Source organism: Garra rufa, chromosome 2, assembly GCF_049309525.1.
Source record: "Garra rufa chromosome 2, GarRuf1.0, whole genome shotgun sequence".
NCBI classification, from domain to species: Eukaryota; Metazoa; Chordata; class Actinopteri; order Cypriniformes; family Cyprinidae; genus Garra; species Garra rufa.
This window is the reverse complement of record NC_133362.1, coordinates 55,179,200-55,194,612: the sequence shown is the minus strand read 5'-3', so window position 1 is coordinate 55,194,612 and position 15,413 is coordinate 55,179,200. Positions and strand designations below refer to the sequence as shown.

The window sequence follows — 15,413 nt, the reverse complement described above, 5'->3', positions numbered from 1 at the left end:
ATCTCAGTTTTGTAAAATTTAACCTTATGACTGGTTTTGTGGTCCATGGTCACACATATATATATATATATATATATATATATATATATATATATATATATATATATATATATATATATATATATATATATATATATATTTATTTATTTATTTATTTGATCCCCTGCTGATTTTGTACATTTGCCCACTGTCAAAGAAATGATCAGTCTATAATTTTAATGGTAGGTTTATTTGAACAATGAAACAAAATAATAAAAATGCATTTTAAAAAAGTTAGAAATTGATTTGCATTTTAATGAGTGAAATTATTTGACCCCTTCACAAAACATGACTTAGTACTTGGTAGCAAAGCCCTTGTCAATCACAGAGGTCAGACATTTCTTGTAGCTGGCCACCAAGTTTGCACACTTGTGTGGGAAAGTGTGTAAATTTTAGCACAACACTCAACACTGAGCATGCTTATACAGAGAATCTAGTGGCAGAATGGTGATGCAACAAAAATAAGGTGCCGTTGTTTGTTTCCCGTGTCCTTTAATTGCTAATACCCAATAATTTCATAGTTCAAGCTAGATATGTGCACAATAAGTCTGAAAAGCTATAAATAACCAGCTGGGAAGTCATTTGAAATGTAGCTATAGTGTTACGGCTGATCTCGTTTTGCTGGAAGATTTGCAAGCAATGCGCTGTGCAGAGAACAGATTTTCAAAGAGGGCACTGATCAGTTTAGTGTGAGCACAGAATGGTTTCTCAGTCGGTACCACTTCCTTCGTCATGATTTTGGTGAGGATGTATATATTCATGTGATTTATAAGGTGTTGTCACCATATATTGTTCATTGGAGAAATTTCTGAATGCAAATGACCTTGAACGTGAACAAGCATGATGCTTAAGAACATGTAGGATTTATCAACAATGATTACTTACTGGTTTGCATTAGAACCGCAACCTCACATTTGATAAATACAGATTTTTCTGTACTTAAACACATTCTTAATTTCATTTGTAGGACAAAATATAGTATATAATATGCATTTTCTAAGTAATGTAAAAGGTCATCTTTGCAAAGAGGTTTCTTACCCTCTTGAGTTCCTCCAATATAACGGATGATTGGATAGACACCAGCAAACTTTTGAAAGAGAGCTGTTCTGGAAGTGTTAAACAACCCATGCTTGAATCCTCTTTGAATGTAAGTTTATCATAATCATTCACATGCTTTACATTTTCAGTCATTCCTTAAATGTGTCTCATCTTTTCTTTTGGCAGCATGTTAAGCCTAGTTTTCAGTCAACAGACTCAGATGGCCAAGAGACACATTTTGTTCTAAAATAGAGTAAATATTCTCAACTCAAACTCAAAATCATTACAGAATCATTCATGTATATTTGTATCAGTGAGGCATAAAAGTAAGGAAGATCAAATAAGATGAAAGTTGAAAAGTTGCATGAACGTTTGTGAGAGACTGAAAAGTTGCAACTACACAGCCAACATCTTTGTGCTTTTGATACCCAAAAAGTTTTTTTGGTTGGTCAAAACAAAAGGTGCCTACTGTGGACTAAATAAATGGAGGTCTAAATAAATAAATGTCATATTAAATAAATCTGGAAATAAATAAATGTCGACATGATGCATAAATAAATACGAAATAAGTAAATGTTGTCATAAATACATGAAGGAATAAATGAAAGATGGAAAAATGAAAAAATATAATAATAAGTAATTTAAATTATAAATATTACTATTTGTAAAATAATATTTTTCTCATTTCTTTATATACTTTAATGTTTTTCACTAAGAATAAAACTCTGAATACCATTGACATTTGTTTTTATTATTCACATGTGTTTCCCCGTAAATATCTATGCACTCTTTGGATTATAGACCCAGAAGCGCGTGAACAGGACTTTTATTTTTGATCTGGTGGTGTGACGTCATAAGGCTGCGGCGCTCTTCTGCATCTGTGTTTGCTTTCAGTTGAAGGAAGGTTTGTAGTTTTAATAATTTGAAGTGTTTAAATTCATACAACGCGTTCAGTCTTTTTTATATGTTCTACAAGCGATTTAAACTGTATAATTAGTGCGTGTAAGATTTTATCTAATAATGAACGTTATTTTGTGTGAGTAAAGCGCATCCACACAGCGTCTGATTTCTCTCTGTTAGTGATTCAGATCAGATACACGAATTACAAACTCCGACTCAATTGAATCGGTTGCTTCACAAAATGATTCACTGTTTCGAATCACCGCTCGCTGAGAGACCTGCTGCTCAAAACACTGTAAATACAATGAGAACAAACTCAAACATGAGAAATGACGACTTTTAGAAACAACTGCAAATGTGTTTGTTGTTGTTGACAATCTTAAAATCGAATAGCTATTTTTAAAGTGTGCAATGGATTAAATGTAATATACTAATCATTAAATGTTAATCAAAACTGAATAGTAAGTTCAAGTTTTGAGTGTTTGTCTTATCAGATCATTTCACCCTTACTAGTGCACTATTACTGAACTAGAGTAATTATTTTCATCTTAAACAGGGCAGTTTCCAAACAGAAAAAAAAAAAAAAAAATCCCGGTGGAGCAACTAAGATCCACGCAATACACTAATATAAAGATGGCATTTATTAAAGAGGAGAGTGAAGACCTGAAGATTGAAGAAACATTCAGAGTCAAACATGAAGATACTAAGGAACAAACAGGTTGGTTTTCATTCTCAAAGCTTAACTATCCTATGAACTGTCCTGTACATTTTCTCAATTCATTTGTCTTTAACAGTTTCTCACAATATATACCCCTCACATTTCAGAAAACATTTTAGTGTATCTTCTCAAGGGACAGTACTATAAAAAATTAAACTTGGATATATTTTAGAGTAGTCAGTGTGCAGCTTGTATAGCAGTATAGATTTACTGTCCTCTGAAAACAACTCAACATACAGCCATTATTGTCAGAATAGCTGGAAATTGATAACAGCAGTATTTTGTTTAACCATGCAAAGCCACATGTCCTATTAATCATGCTTATGTTTTTATCTGATTGACAGATCCATACAAACTGTGTATCAGAGCAGTTCAAATAGGTGCTTGGCAGAGATGCAGCTTCAGATGCAGTTTGGCATCATTCCAGCAAATTTGTTGATGATAACAGTTTCAGATTTATTCAGATGAAAAGAAACAACTTAATGAAAGCTCAATAAAGGCAAAGAAATCAGGAGATCAATAGATATCTATTTATGATATTTTACATTTCGAGAAGAGTATACATAAGGATGTGACAATTACATAATAAAGTAAATCGCCAAATAGTCAGACAGCCCTAAATTGAAAAAGGAAAACTGTTGATAAGAGTGCACCATTAGAAAAGATTAGACCTAAAGTGTGTCCTTAGATATGCGTAGAGCCGTTCACAAGCTGCTTCTGATCAAAACACTCCAGTAAAGACAGAAAGTCCTTTGCCACTGCAGAGAATTTATTAGCCACATTTCCACTGTCAGGCTAAAATCAAGCATACTTGTGTGTGCAAGTGCCACACGGCAAAAAATGCTTTTCTTACTTCGATTTTTTTGTCTTATTTCCAGCCAAAATATCTAAAAATTCTTATTTCAAACAGAAAACAAGATTATTTTTTACCCCATGTTCAGATTATTTAGCTTGTTTCAAGCAAAAATGCACTTAATTTTGACTTCTTTTTTTCTGAAAACAAATTGTACTTGTCTAGAAAATCCTTCTTGATTTAAGATTTTTTTGGTTTAACCCATTGACAGATAATTTTGCTTGTTCTAAGCAAAAATTCACTTAATTTTGTGCAAATTTGAATTGTTAATGGCACTACAGGGTTTGAGTTAGAGACTCCATACTTGCTGTGGTTCATGTTGAGACTGAGATAGTAAACACTAGTGATTACAATAGGTGCCTGCCTTTGATGCTAGGCCCCTAATTAATTAGATCATCTGGGTCAAACTGTTTTTATTATCATTATTTCTATTATTTTAAATAGAGGGTTTCAATACCAGCTTGATAATTTTTGAGACATCCTAAATAAGTAAAGGGTTTCTCAAATTACATGCAACACCTCTTACAGTAGCTTAATACAGCTGTCCTCGTGCCCCAAGGCTCTGCATATTTTGTGTGTATCTCTTATCACATATATTCCAGTTTGAAGCAGCCGTATGTTTCATTTAAAGGTCATTGAAGCGTGCAAGACATGAATTTAAATTGTGTTTATTTACAGATGTCACATTCACACTTCTCTGTTAAGATTCATCTGTGTGTGAAGCAGAGGTCGCGTTAACCGAAAATTGTCCGTCATTGACGGAATTCTTTTAGCAATGACGGAAAAATCTGAAGGCCGTCCGTCACTTTGACAGATTACATTGAGGATGATCTATTGTAATTTGAAGCTGTAATTCCCACTCCTGTCCAGTTGGTGGCGAGTGCGCTCCAGTGTGGCAGCAGAGCACTGAATCCAGAACAAAAACGAAACTCTCACGAATCTTTTGCTATGAGTTTGATTATATACAGGCGACTACACAGAAGCCAGAGCCGTTTGACAGAACGATCTATCACGCCACATTAAAGAGCGCCGCAACGGTATTTATTGCTTGAATTTCCTAATGAAATCGGCATAATTTGAAATTTGAGACTTGAGACAGGGTGTAGTGTTGAACATGAAAAGTTAAGCAGTCTCATCTGTTTATCTGTTCAATGCCTATATTATAAAACTATATTGTCCTGAAAATGTGAACAAACATAAATGCAATTAAATGTGGTATTAAAATTAAAATATGAAAATTAAAATGACTGGTAATAATGGATTATGACGGAATTTTTACGACCCTGTCCGTCAAATTGACGGGCAATGTTAAAGTCTAACGCAACCTCTGGTGTGAAGATGCTGCAGGCGGTTGCTTAGCTCAAATTTGTGAATGAATGTTCTGAAGTGAAGTAACCCTGCTGAAAAAAACAGCTAATACCAGCCTAGGCTGGTTTTAGCTGTTTTTTTCACCAGGGAAATTCGAATGGATTTCCAGTGCTCAGGGAGTAGGAAACAATGAATACTGTGTAGGGAACATGTCAATTGGAACACAGTTCATGCACAGATTTCAATTCTAACTAGCTGACTATCAGAATCAGGTGCATTAACTAAGAGAGGCATGCAAAATATGCAGAGCGGGTGGGGCACGAGGACATGAATTGAGAACTACTGGCTTGGGGGATATAGCATGTAGTTCCCAACCGGGAACTCAAGCTGCGTCCGAAAACGCTATGGGGAATGACTTCTTGCTCTGAAACACGTGTGAAATCCAGTAGAAAGACAGCGATGTCACGGGCAGATAACGTAGTGACCGGGAAGCTATGAAGCACGTGGGGCGCGTGCAGCCGGCAGCTTCTGTTTTTCAGCTAGCGCTCTGTGTGTGTCTTGTATTCCCTGTTTTTCGTGCCAGTTTGCATGTCCTTCTTTTGAGGGAATATGTCTAAAAAATCCAAAATAAGCAGGCAATTCAGAACGTGTGTTTCTCATTTTATTACTAGTGGGGATCAAGCGTGCCGTGGGTGTCCTGAAAAGTGAAGCTGAAAGTTTTCGATCACCCCCCGGTGGCTGGCTGCAGTATAGGTCATAAACCCCGCCCTCTCCATGTAATCTAATGGGACGTGAGCCAAACTAAATAATCGAATTACACTTCAAATAATTTTTTTTCCAAAGGTGATTTCCATCGTGTGAGGTAGTTCTTATAATGCTGATTCATGTTCAGGTGTTCGTTTTTCTAATAAGTTCGCTTTTAAGTAGTTATTTGATGCTATAAAAACGGTGTGTGGTGTCATGATTGTGATCGTGCGATTGGATCTGCGGGAGTTTGGGCGGGACTTTGACACCGCGGCTCCGCCTCACGACACTACTGCGCATGCTCTGGCTCCAAACGAACCTCTACTGCGCATGCTCTGGCTCCAAATGACGTAATTTCCCCCAAGATGGTAGTGGCCATATTGAGTTGTTTTGGCTTCACTTTTCTATAGTGGAAAGAAGCGGAGACGCGTTGTCCATCTTTTTTACAGTCTATGGTGGGGATCCACACGATCTCTGTTGTCTGTTTGGGAGCGAAGCATGGGAGGCAGTTCTCGAAGGAGCTGACTGCCCGTAGTGTTTTCCCAGCGGCTCTGTCCCGTTTTTGCCGAGGCAGGACGGGCGCTGTGTTTGTGGTGATTACACATATAAATCTAGCACAGTATCTTTCGGGGTTTCGAAGCCCGCACTGCGGTACTTTGTCCTTTGATTTAGAGCTTGCAGCTTCCCGCGGCTCACGTCCCGTTTTTGCAGAGGCAGAGTGGAGGCTGCCATTGTGGGAATCACAGCACAGATTTCCTCTCGAGTGAGAATCTGTGCTCCTGCAGCTGTCTTTCTCCGAGAACGCTGTACACATATGAGCAGACTATGTATTGATTGTTTGTTTCTCCCTGCTTTCACTTCTCTAAAAATAAAAAGGGCGGGGATTCACGTGATTGTGTAGTTTGTTCTGGAGCACTCACAGCCGCTGAGAGGGCGGGCTGTGTTCATTCATAAATGTGTTCATTCATAAATGTGTTCATTCATAAATGTGTTCATTCATAAATGTGTTCATTCATAATGTCACAAACTACTTACACTTAAATGTGTGAAGTTGAATGTTTAGCTCTGCTCTCATAGTTTTTAATTCTGAGGAATTAAAACAATTTACAGGCTGCAGGGCAAAGCAGCCTCTGCTTTTGGCCATTTATTCCACTCTCACTAAGGCCAGTCATTCACTGTTATATAGTTTCTAACGAGACTGTTGGGTCTGGGCAGCTGCGTCCAACAGATACCTTATGGCCTGCTGTACATGAGTCTGCAAGTGGCGGCTCAGGACCAATGTTTTTTTACCCGAGGGGCAACCTATTTCACATTATCAAGGTCACGCGGCAAGGCTTTCGGACCTTAGACATGTGAAAGAAACGATGGTTGCTGTCCAAGAACCTGTGCTGAGGATTCTTTGTCGTCGCATAAGCTAACGACGGGTGCCTCCATCACAGGATAAGGGATGGTCATGAGTGGCCACTCTGCCTAAGTATCCTGGCACTTGTGGTCTAGGAACTTTTGAGGGCATGCTCCTCTGGGGTAGAGCGGTCGTCACCTCATTGTACGGTGCCGGTCTCTCCCCAGTGCCTGCAGGAAGCCGAACTGTTTCCTCTGTTACATCAGAGCACAGCGGGTTTTACTCTGCGGCCCTCTTCCCCTCCCTGGGGAAGGTGCAAGTCCTGCGACCCCCCCTTTCGGGTCTTTGAGACTGAAACGTTCATCTCTTGCCGGTTCGCTGCTTAAGGGTTCCGTTCCAGTCTCTCCAGTAACACCGGAGGTCAGTCTTGAGAGACTAATTCCCTTAGTAGACCATTGGCAGCATGGAACTCTTGCCAGATGTCTCAAACAGGATCCTGCACACTGTAGATGAGGGCTGCAGCATCCATTTTGGTGCTGCGCCGCCCCAGTTCTACGGGGTCCTTCCTACTCTGTGGGCTGTAAACAGGATCTGGTGTTGGAACAAGTAAACACTCTCTGAGGAAGGAAGCCATCGAGGTGGTCCCTCCTCTCGAGAGGTGGTCTGGGTTCTACAGCCGGTACTTCATAGTTCCAAAAGAAGATGGAGGGTTGTGTCCGATATTAGATCTTTGAGTACTGAACCGCGCTGTCATGCGCCTAGCATTCAAAATTGACCTTAAACGGGTCGTGCTACAGATCAGGTCTGAGGACTGGTCTGTCACTATAGATCTAAAGGATGCATACTTCCACATCTCCATCCTACCACAGTACCGGAAGTTCCTGAGATTCGCTTTCGGGGGCAAAGCGTACCAATACTGGTTCCTCTTTTCGATCTGGCTCTCACCCCGCACTTTCACCAAATGCGTAGATGCGGCTCTAGCGCCGCTGAGGCTGCATTCACATTCTTACTATATCGACGATTGTCCGATTTTTAGCTCAATCTGAGCGCATGGCAACACAACATTGAGATGTTGTGCTAGCCCACATGAAAGAGTTGGGGTTACAGATAACGCCATGAAAAGTGTGCCATCTCCACTTCTGAGAACCACTTATTTAGGCGTGGGACTCGACTAAGATGCATGCGTGCATGTCTCCTGTTCGTATCCAGTCTGTCTTCACAGGGGAGAGTCAGAGAGGGCAGGTCACTCACTGAAGAACAGTTTCACAAACTGTTGGGTCGGATGGCAGTTGTGTCCAATGTGATAATCTCTTGGCCTGCTGTACATGCGACTCTTGTAGGGATGGCTCAAAACCAAAGGGTTCTCCTCGAGGGGAAACCCACTTCGCATGATTAAGGTCACGCAGCGATGCATTCGTGCCTTAGAAATGTGGAGGAAATCTTGGTTTTTGCCCAGGGCTTGGTGCTGGGAGCTCCTTGTTGCCGCGTATGCTAGCGTCGGATGCACGCCTCACCGATTTGGGAGTGGTCACAAGTGGCTGCTCAGCCCGGGTTCTGTGGAGCGATCGCCATCTTACTTGGCATGTCAATCACCTAGAGATGCTGCCTTTAGACTAGGCTCTGAGGTACTTTCTTCCAGACCTAAGAGATCGCCATGTGCTGGTGCGCACTGACAGCACAGTGGTGGTCTCTTATATCAACCACCAGTGTGGTCTGCGGATTTTGCAAAGAGCAGCTCACTGCTGGGTTGACCCACTCCGTCCTGGCGACTACAGGCCCTTTCTGTGGCCCCTTCTTTCTTGACTTTGCTCCTTGTATGACCAAATCCTTTATTTACCCCAGACCGGGTTATGTACCTAAAGTTCCTTCCTCTATGCCACGGCCACTTTTTGTCAGGCGTTTTCTGTCTGACATCTGCAACACTGCGGGTTGGTCCACACCTCTCACATTTGTCAAGTTCTTGGCCTCGATATTCGGGCCACTCCAGGCTCAGCCGTCCTCTCGCTCTAGTGGTTCTCAGACAACGTAAGCAGAGGTTTGCAAGTCTGGCAGCGTTTTCGGATGCTGCTTGAGGTCCCCTAGGGAACGAGAGCTGTGTCTCGAGCCATACTTCCTGTGCTTCGCTAGCTTCTCTGGAGCAGAAGCTGCCGGCTGCACGCGTCCCACGTGCTTTACAGCTTCCCGGTCACTACGTCATCTGCCCGTGACGTTGCGTTCTTTCTACTGGATTTCACACGTGTTTCAGAGCATGATCTTGCTGAAGGCGTTCCCCATAGCGTTTTCGGACGCAGCTCTCGTTCCCTAGGGGAACTATGGTTCCATACATACAGTAACCTAGGAGAGTTGTTTGTTAGTTTTGCTACTTTTACATGTATGAATGTTTTGATATCTGTTGTTTCGTGTCTTTAAACTGGGGTTAACATTTGTCTTTTTTTACCTTAGACCTGATGGCACTGAAAGAGGAGAGTAATGTACTGAATGAAATTGAAGAGAAAGATCATGATTTTATAAATGGAGAAAAATCTTTTAGTTGTTCACAGACTAAAAAGACTTCCTCAAGAAAAATGACTCGAAAGACAGGAAGAAGTTATTTCACCTGTCACCAGTGTGGAAAGTGTTTCAATCAAAGAGAAAGTATTAAAAGACACATGAGAGTTCACAAAGGAGAGAAACCGTATGCCTGCCAACAATGTGGAAAGAGTTTTAATCATAGACTAAGTCTTGAAGGACATGTTTTAACTCACACAGGGGAGAAGCCTTACGCCTGCCAACAGTGTGGAAAGAGTTTCACTCTAAAAGGAAACCTTAACAGACACATGAGAATTCACAATGGAAATCAGCCTTACACGTGTGATCAGTGTGGAAAGAATTTTGATCAACATGAGAACCTTGAAGTTCATATGAGAATTCACACTGGAGAGCAACCCTATACATGCCCTCAGTGCGGAAAGAGGTTTAATTATAAACAAAACTTTGAAGACCACATTAGAGTTCACACAGGAGAGAAGCCTTTCTCCTGCCAGCAATGTGGAAGAAGTTTCAACCAAAAAGGAGCCCTTAACAGACACATGAGAGTTCACACTGGAGAGAAGCCTTTCATCTGCCAGCAATGTGGAAGACGTTTCATCCAAAAAGGAATCCTTAACAGGCACATGAATCGTCACACTGGAGAGAAACCATTTATGGGTGATTCTTAGACTATGGGCACTTTTATGTACTTATTTAAAAAAAAATACATATAATTTTGGACAAATTCCTATTTCTTTGTCAAGCTATCAATAAAACCACCCTAACATTTTTTTTACTAGCTTTCTATTATGATTTTTTCATACTTTTCAACCTCCTGATATGTGTCAAAATCAGTTTTCTCCTTGTCGCTTACCCAGACTTTTAAACTTCAACAATGAAAATACAGTTTAAAAATATGACTTATCTGGTAACTAATAATGTACTTGAATTAAGCACTAGTAAAATAATTAAAATACATTATAGTATTTAATGTGAGACCTTTATCGATATTACTTTTTATACAAAATATAGCTGTCGCACAGTATTGGTGTCATTTCCACCACAACACTGTAATGCATCTTTAAAAAGTTTGTGTGAAAGTTTTTTCAGGTGTTTTCTATGGAAATGTTGAGTGACATCAGAGCACATGTTGGACATGGAGGGAATTTACATTTTCATCAACAACAAATGAAGAAAAATCAAAGTAAATATTGCTTGTTCAGTTAATATATTTATTTTACGTCATTTCCACCACATGCTGTAGCGTCAAGGGTGTTATTAAAAAGCTAAAAATTTTAAGTTAAACAATAGTATTTTACATACACGAAAATGTTAAGTAATAATTTAAAGCCAATCAGTGAAGCTATCTACCATTTTTTCACAAAAAAGAACAGAAATGTCATTTCCACCACACTGCCCTCTGTGGTGGAAATGACATTTATGGTTACAAAGTACAATTGATATGGATTATGAGAATAGATTTGCATGACTGCAAATGTTTCAATCCAGAAACAGTCATGATCCAGCATTGGGACGAAGCGTCCCTACATTAACGATAATTTCTTTCAACCATTTCCACCACACACACATTTTTTCGAATTAAAGCATTACAGAATCCTGATAAAAACAAATTAAATCAGAACTCAGTTTCAATTAATTATTAAATTAAATACAGTGTAGTGTGCACTAGCATGACTTATAAATTTAAACCATGCGACCCTAATATTGTAATACTGGTGACTTACTGTTTGTGTTATGCCTATGCAGCACAGGGACGAGAAGCAAACAAAAACAAAGCAGAGGAAAGAGAAAGTGAAGAAGAGCAAACCATTGCTAAGACGGAGCAAGAGGAAAGCATAGTGAAAGGAAAAGAAATAGAAGGTAGAGAGGAAGAAAACATGCCTAAGGGAGGAGAAGACAGAACAGCTCAGGGAAGAAACTATACAGTTCTGGGGAGGTTGTCAGTGCCAGGCACCAAAAGGAAGTACATTGTCACTGAAGAAGAACTGGAAAGAAGGATCATGGCAGATTAGGGTTTGTACATGGTCTATACAGCTATTGATTGTACTTTTAATTTTGATAAAAATTTATATAACAGTAACATATTGGCTTTATCTAAAGGTTCGTAAAGAGGATCTTCCCGATGAGCTCAGAGAGCAACGACCAAAAAAGGCCAAGACCAAAATCAGCATCTTCTCTGTCCTCAGTGAAGGCGAGGCCACGGATTTAGCCCAGGAGTTTGGGAGCCATGCTTGGGAGACATTTCGACTTAGACGCAAGTGTTCCCAGTGCTGAGGCAGAGGTTGCAAAGTAAGTTGCTTTCCACATTTGGTTTTTAAAATGTGCTTCTTGCTTACAAATCTGTCCACTTTTACAGGAATACACTCTGCACTCTCCAGTCCTTACTGAGGGAAAAACTGGGAGAGGAATCACCCTTTAGTATGCTGACCCATACATTTTGGACCACAAGTTTTAGATGTTGTAATCTCATTTTAAATCAGTCAGTTGAAGTAGAAACATTAAGCCAGTGGACACATTTCTTAAATTTAATTGATTCCAGTATATCACAGTGTTAAGAAGCGTTATGTTGTAGATGAATATTCATCGTTCACATTGCTTAATATAAACAATTAAAGATGGCATTAAAATGCTGCAGATTTCCTTTTTTTAATAATGTAAAAAAAATATACTACAATAAACAAACAAACCAAAAACAGTTGTTTTCAATTAATTTCTCATATGCTCAATTATGCTCATATGTAGAAAGTAAATTTTAAATGAACAGTGCATAATGTTTATGTCTGCATTATTTTCCCTAGTTTAGTTATTTAGTCGTATTTTTTTTCTGTATTTCCGTTTCATGTGTTTTGCTCGGTGTGGAAACAACGGCCTTATCTTTCTTGTCAAATCAACAGTTACTGCTGGAAATATAGTTGCAGTTATGCAGACACTTGTTACAGTGTCATGCAGGTCTTTGATCTGATGGCTAATGTGCTGAACTGTCTGCCATTTCTTCACAATCTCCAGTATTTCATTCAACTTTTGTACTTCAGTTGTAGTGGTCAGACCGTTCACATTTAACTGCATTGATGTGTCTTCATGACACAGAGTAGGTACATCTGTTGTTAATTTGACATCAAATAATTCACATGCAAGGAGGAGGCAAGCACATTTCTCATTGTAAGAGTATGTACAACAGGTACATTGAAATGTTGTAGCAGAAGTGTGATAAATTCTGTCATTATATAAACTTCTTACATCTACCTCTTTTGTGTCAAAGCACAGCACTGAGTAAAGCTTATTTTGCAATGCTTACAGTGCTTTCCCTTTTGAGAGTTTTCTGGGAAAGCCTGAACAACTTGTAATGTCAGGAAAGAAGCCACTTGTTCAAGTGGCTAAACGACTGATGTAGATGTCCAATTTTCCACAGACTCCATCTGTGGTGACGACAAAGTTCAAAATCATGAGGCCAAACAATGCTTTCATTCTTAAGGATGGGAGGTGTTGCATGGCCATCGAAGAGAGGAAAGAGATGGATGAGTCAGGCTCCTCAATGCTATTGTGCAAGATTTTTGAGAAATCTCAAGCACTTTTTGTAGACCCATGTGACACACGAATGATCGGCTGCTTTAAAGTGCAGTCAAGACAATCCACAATTAAACTAATCCCAGAATGGCAGCTAACAAGAACTGTTTAAAGATTAAAGGAGAACTCCGGTGTGATATTGACCTAAAGTGTATTGAATCATGATACCGAGTGTGAACGTACCTTGCATATCTCATCTCGGTTTGTGTCCTGAAGTCCGAAATCTGGGGTCAGTTAGCCGATGCTCACAACAGGCTGTCTATGAGGGTAAATAGGGCATCGGAGTAGCCATGTAAATTAATCACTGTTTTACGCCATTTACGAGGCACAAAGTAGCTCCACACTTCATTGGTAGACTTCCAAGGGCCCTGACATTTAAAACGAGACATTGAGAACTCAGAAAAAGCACCGGTAGTTTATTTACGATTAGATTTATACAGACAGTACCTGGAAGAAATTGAGCGGCCGCCGCCATCTTGAATTTAGTCACGATAAGTCGAGTGACGAACAGGAAGGAAGTTATCAGGTTATCAACTTATCAGGTTGTAGTTTCCTTCCTGCTCGTCACTCGACTTATCGTGACTAAATTCAAGATGGCGGCGGCCGCTCAATTTCTTCCAGGTACTGTCTGTATAAATCTTCTCTTAAATAAACTACCGGTGCTTTTTATTCTCAATGTCTCGTTTTAAATGTCAGGGCCCTTGGAAGTCTACTGACTCTCATTGACAACCTGTTGTGAGCATCGGCTAACTGACCCCAGATTTCGGACTGCAGGACACAAACCGAGATGAGATATGCAAGGTACGTTCACACTCGGTATCATGATTCAATACACTTTAGGTCAATATCACACCGGACTTCTCCTTTAAAGAAAACCAGGAATCATTTTCTGGCCATCTTACATACACTTTGACCCCTTTCACTCTTTCCCTGTCCCTCCTCCTCCTCCGTCTCCTTTCCTTTCCTTTCCCTGATAATTCAGTAGAAATTGTCCCAACCACTTGGTTGGAGGAAACCATTGAAGTATGCCTTTATTCATTAAACTTTAAAGTAACATTAACTTACAGAGTGAAAATCCAGTGCAAATGCTAATGCTTTTTATTTTAAACAGGGAGATTTTGTTTCTGGACATTCACAAACACAAGGCAGTTGGTTAAAAATAATGCAAACCCTGACGAGCAAAATTGGAGAAGGTTCTTGTTGAAAAAAAGTTGGTTAAGAACGGGTGTAGTGTCACAGCCTGGTTCATTTATTTTTTGTGTTTAATATTTTACATATTTCACAGACTCCTATACTAAGGCCTTCCAGAAGTTACAACTTGCTACTGAGACATCAAATATTGAAACTGAGGATGCAACACGTAAAAAGAGGGCACCTAAAAAACTAAAAGATTTCAGTCTGAAACTGAAATTTCTTCAGATGGTAGGTGGTCTTAAAGTTACTTAATATTACCCAGTACTCTAATGTATAATTACACTGTAACAAGGACATCTTAAAAAAAGTAACCTTTATATGTTTTTAATTTGGTTTTACAGCTAACTAACTAGCTAATTTGGTCAGTCAGCTAACTAAACTAACGATGGATTTACATTTTATCTAACTTTTTTTTTTTTCACAGATACTAAAAAACTTGAAATATTTTACATAAAAATGCTCCAACTACTCCAACAAATGTAGTTTACTAACAGAGCTGGAATCAGGCTTCGGTGGCTCCCTCTGATTGCCAGCAGAGGGCACCCTCTCCCTAGTATTAACCATTTTGGACTCAATTTTCCAAACACCCCGTGCCTGGGTCTGGGTCTGATTATTCCTTCCTATATAAACAGCTTCCGGACTCTCACTCTTTGTGAAGTCTTGTATTGCACCTGGCTGCATTTCTGAGCGTTTATTTCATTTTTGGATTATCTGTGTGTGACCTTGGACTGTTGTTTCGTTCTGTGATTCTCTGCTGCCTGCCTTTGAACCTGTTCGCCTGCCCCGACACTCGTCTCCCTGTGTTTACTCTCTTGGTTTGTCTCTGTTGTTCTTGACGCTGTTTCTGACCCTTGCCTGTCTGATATTGTTAATAAAGCTGCAAATGGATGCCCTTGCTTCTGACCCTTCATTACAATCCATTCCACAACGCAGTGAAATATCGAAGATCAGAGATGGCTCGCCGTTCAAGGTCCGTTAGTGACTCGGGAACTGTACACCAAAAGAGGACTACAAAAAAAAAAAAAACCTGCACAATGCAGGGAATGTGTTACTCATTGTCATTCACGTTATCTAAATTGACGTCAGACCTATACATGAAATGACATTACATGAATTTACATTGAATAAAATGAATTATTTCCTCTTAACTATATGTCTGTGTCACCCTCTTTTGCAAAGAAAAT

At 39.6% G+C, this 15,413-nt stretch overlaps 1 protein-coding gene and 1 long non-coding RNA gene across 2 annotated transcripts; both read left to right on the top strand.

The window, feature by feature from the left end:
- Positions 1-2,540: 2,540 nt before the first annotated feature.
- Positions 2,541-10,244, top strand: LOC141325618 (uncharacterized). The gene is made up of 2 exons (XM_073834394.1): positions 2,541-2,695; positions 9,385-10,244. The coding sequence occupies exons 1-2, from the start codon at positions 2,611-2,613 to the stop codon at positions 10,137-10,139; spliced, it is 840 nt and encodes a 279-aa protein (XP_073690495.1). The 5' UTR covers positions 2,541-2,610; the 3' UTR covers positions 10,140-10,244.
- An 841-nt stretch (positions 10,245-11,085) lies between these two features.
- On the top strand, positions 11,086-15,184 carry LOC141325619 (uncharacterized). The gene is made up of 4 exons (XR_012353791.1): positions 11,086-11,484; positions 11,572-11,760; positions 14,321-14,457; positions 14,654-15,184. It is a non-coding gene; the product is annotated as an uncharacterized lncRNA (long non-coding RNA).
- Positions 15,185-15,413: the final 229 nt, after the last annotated feature.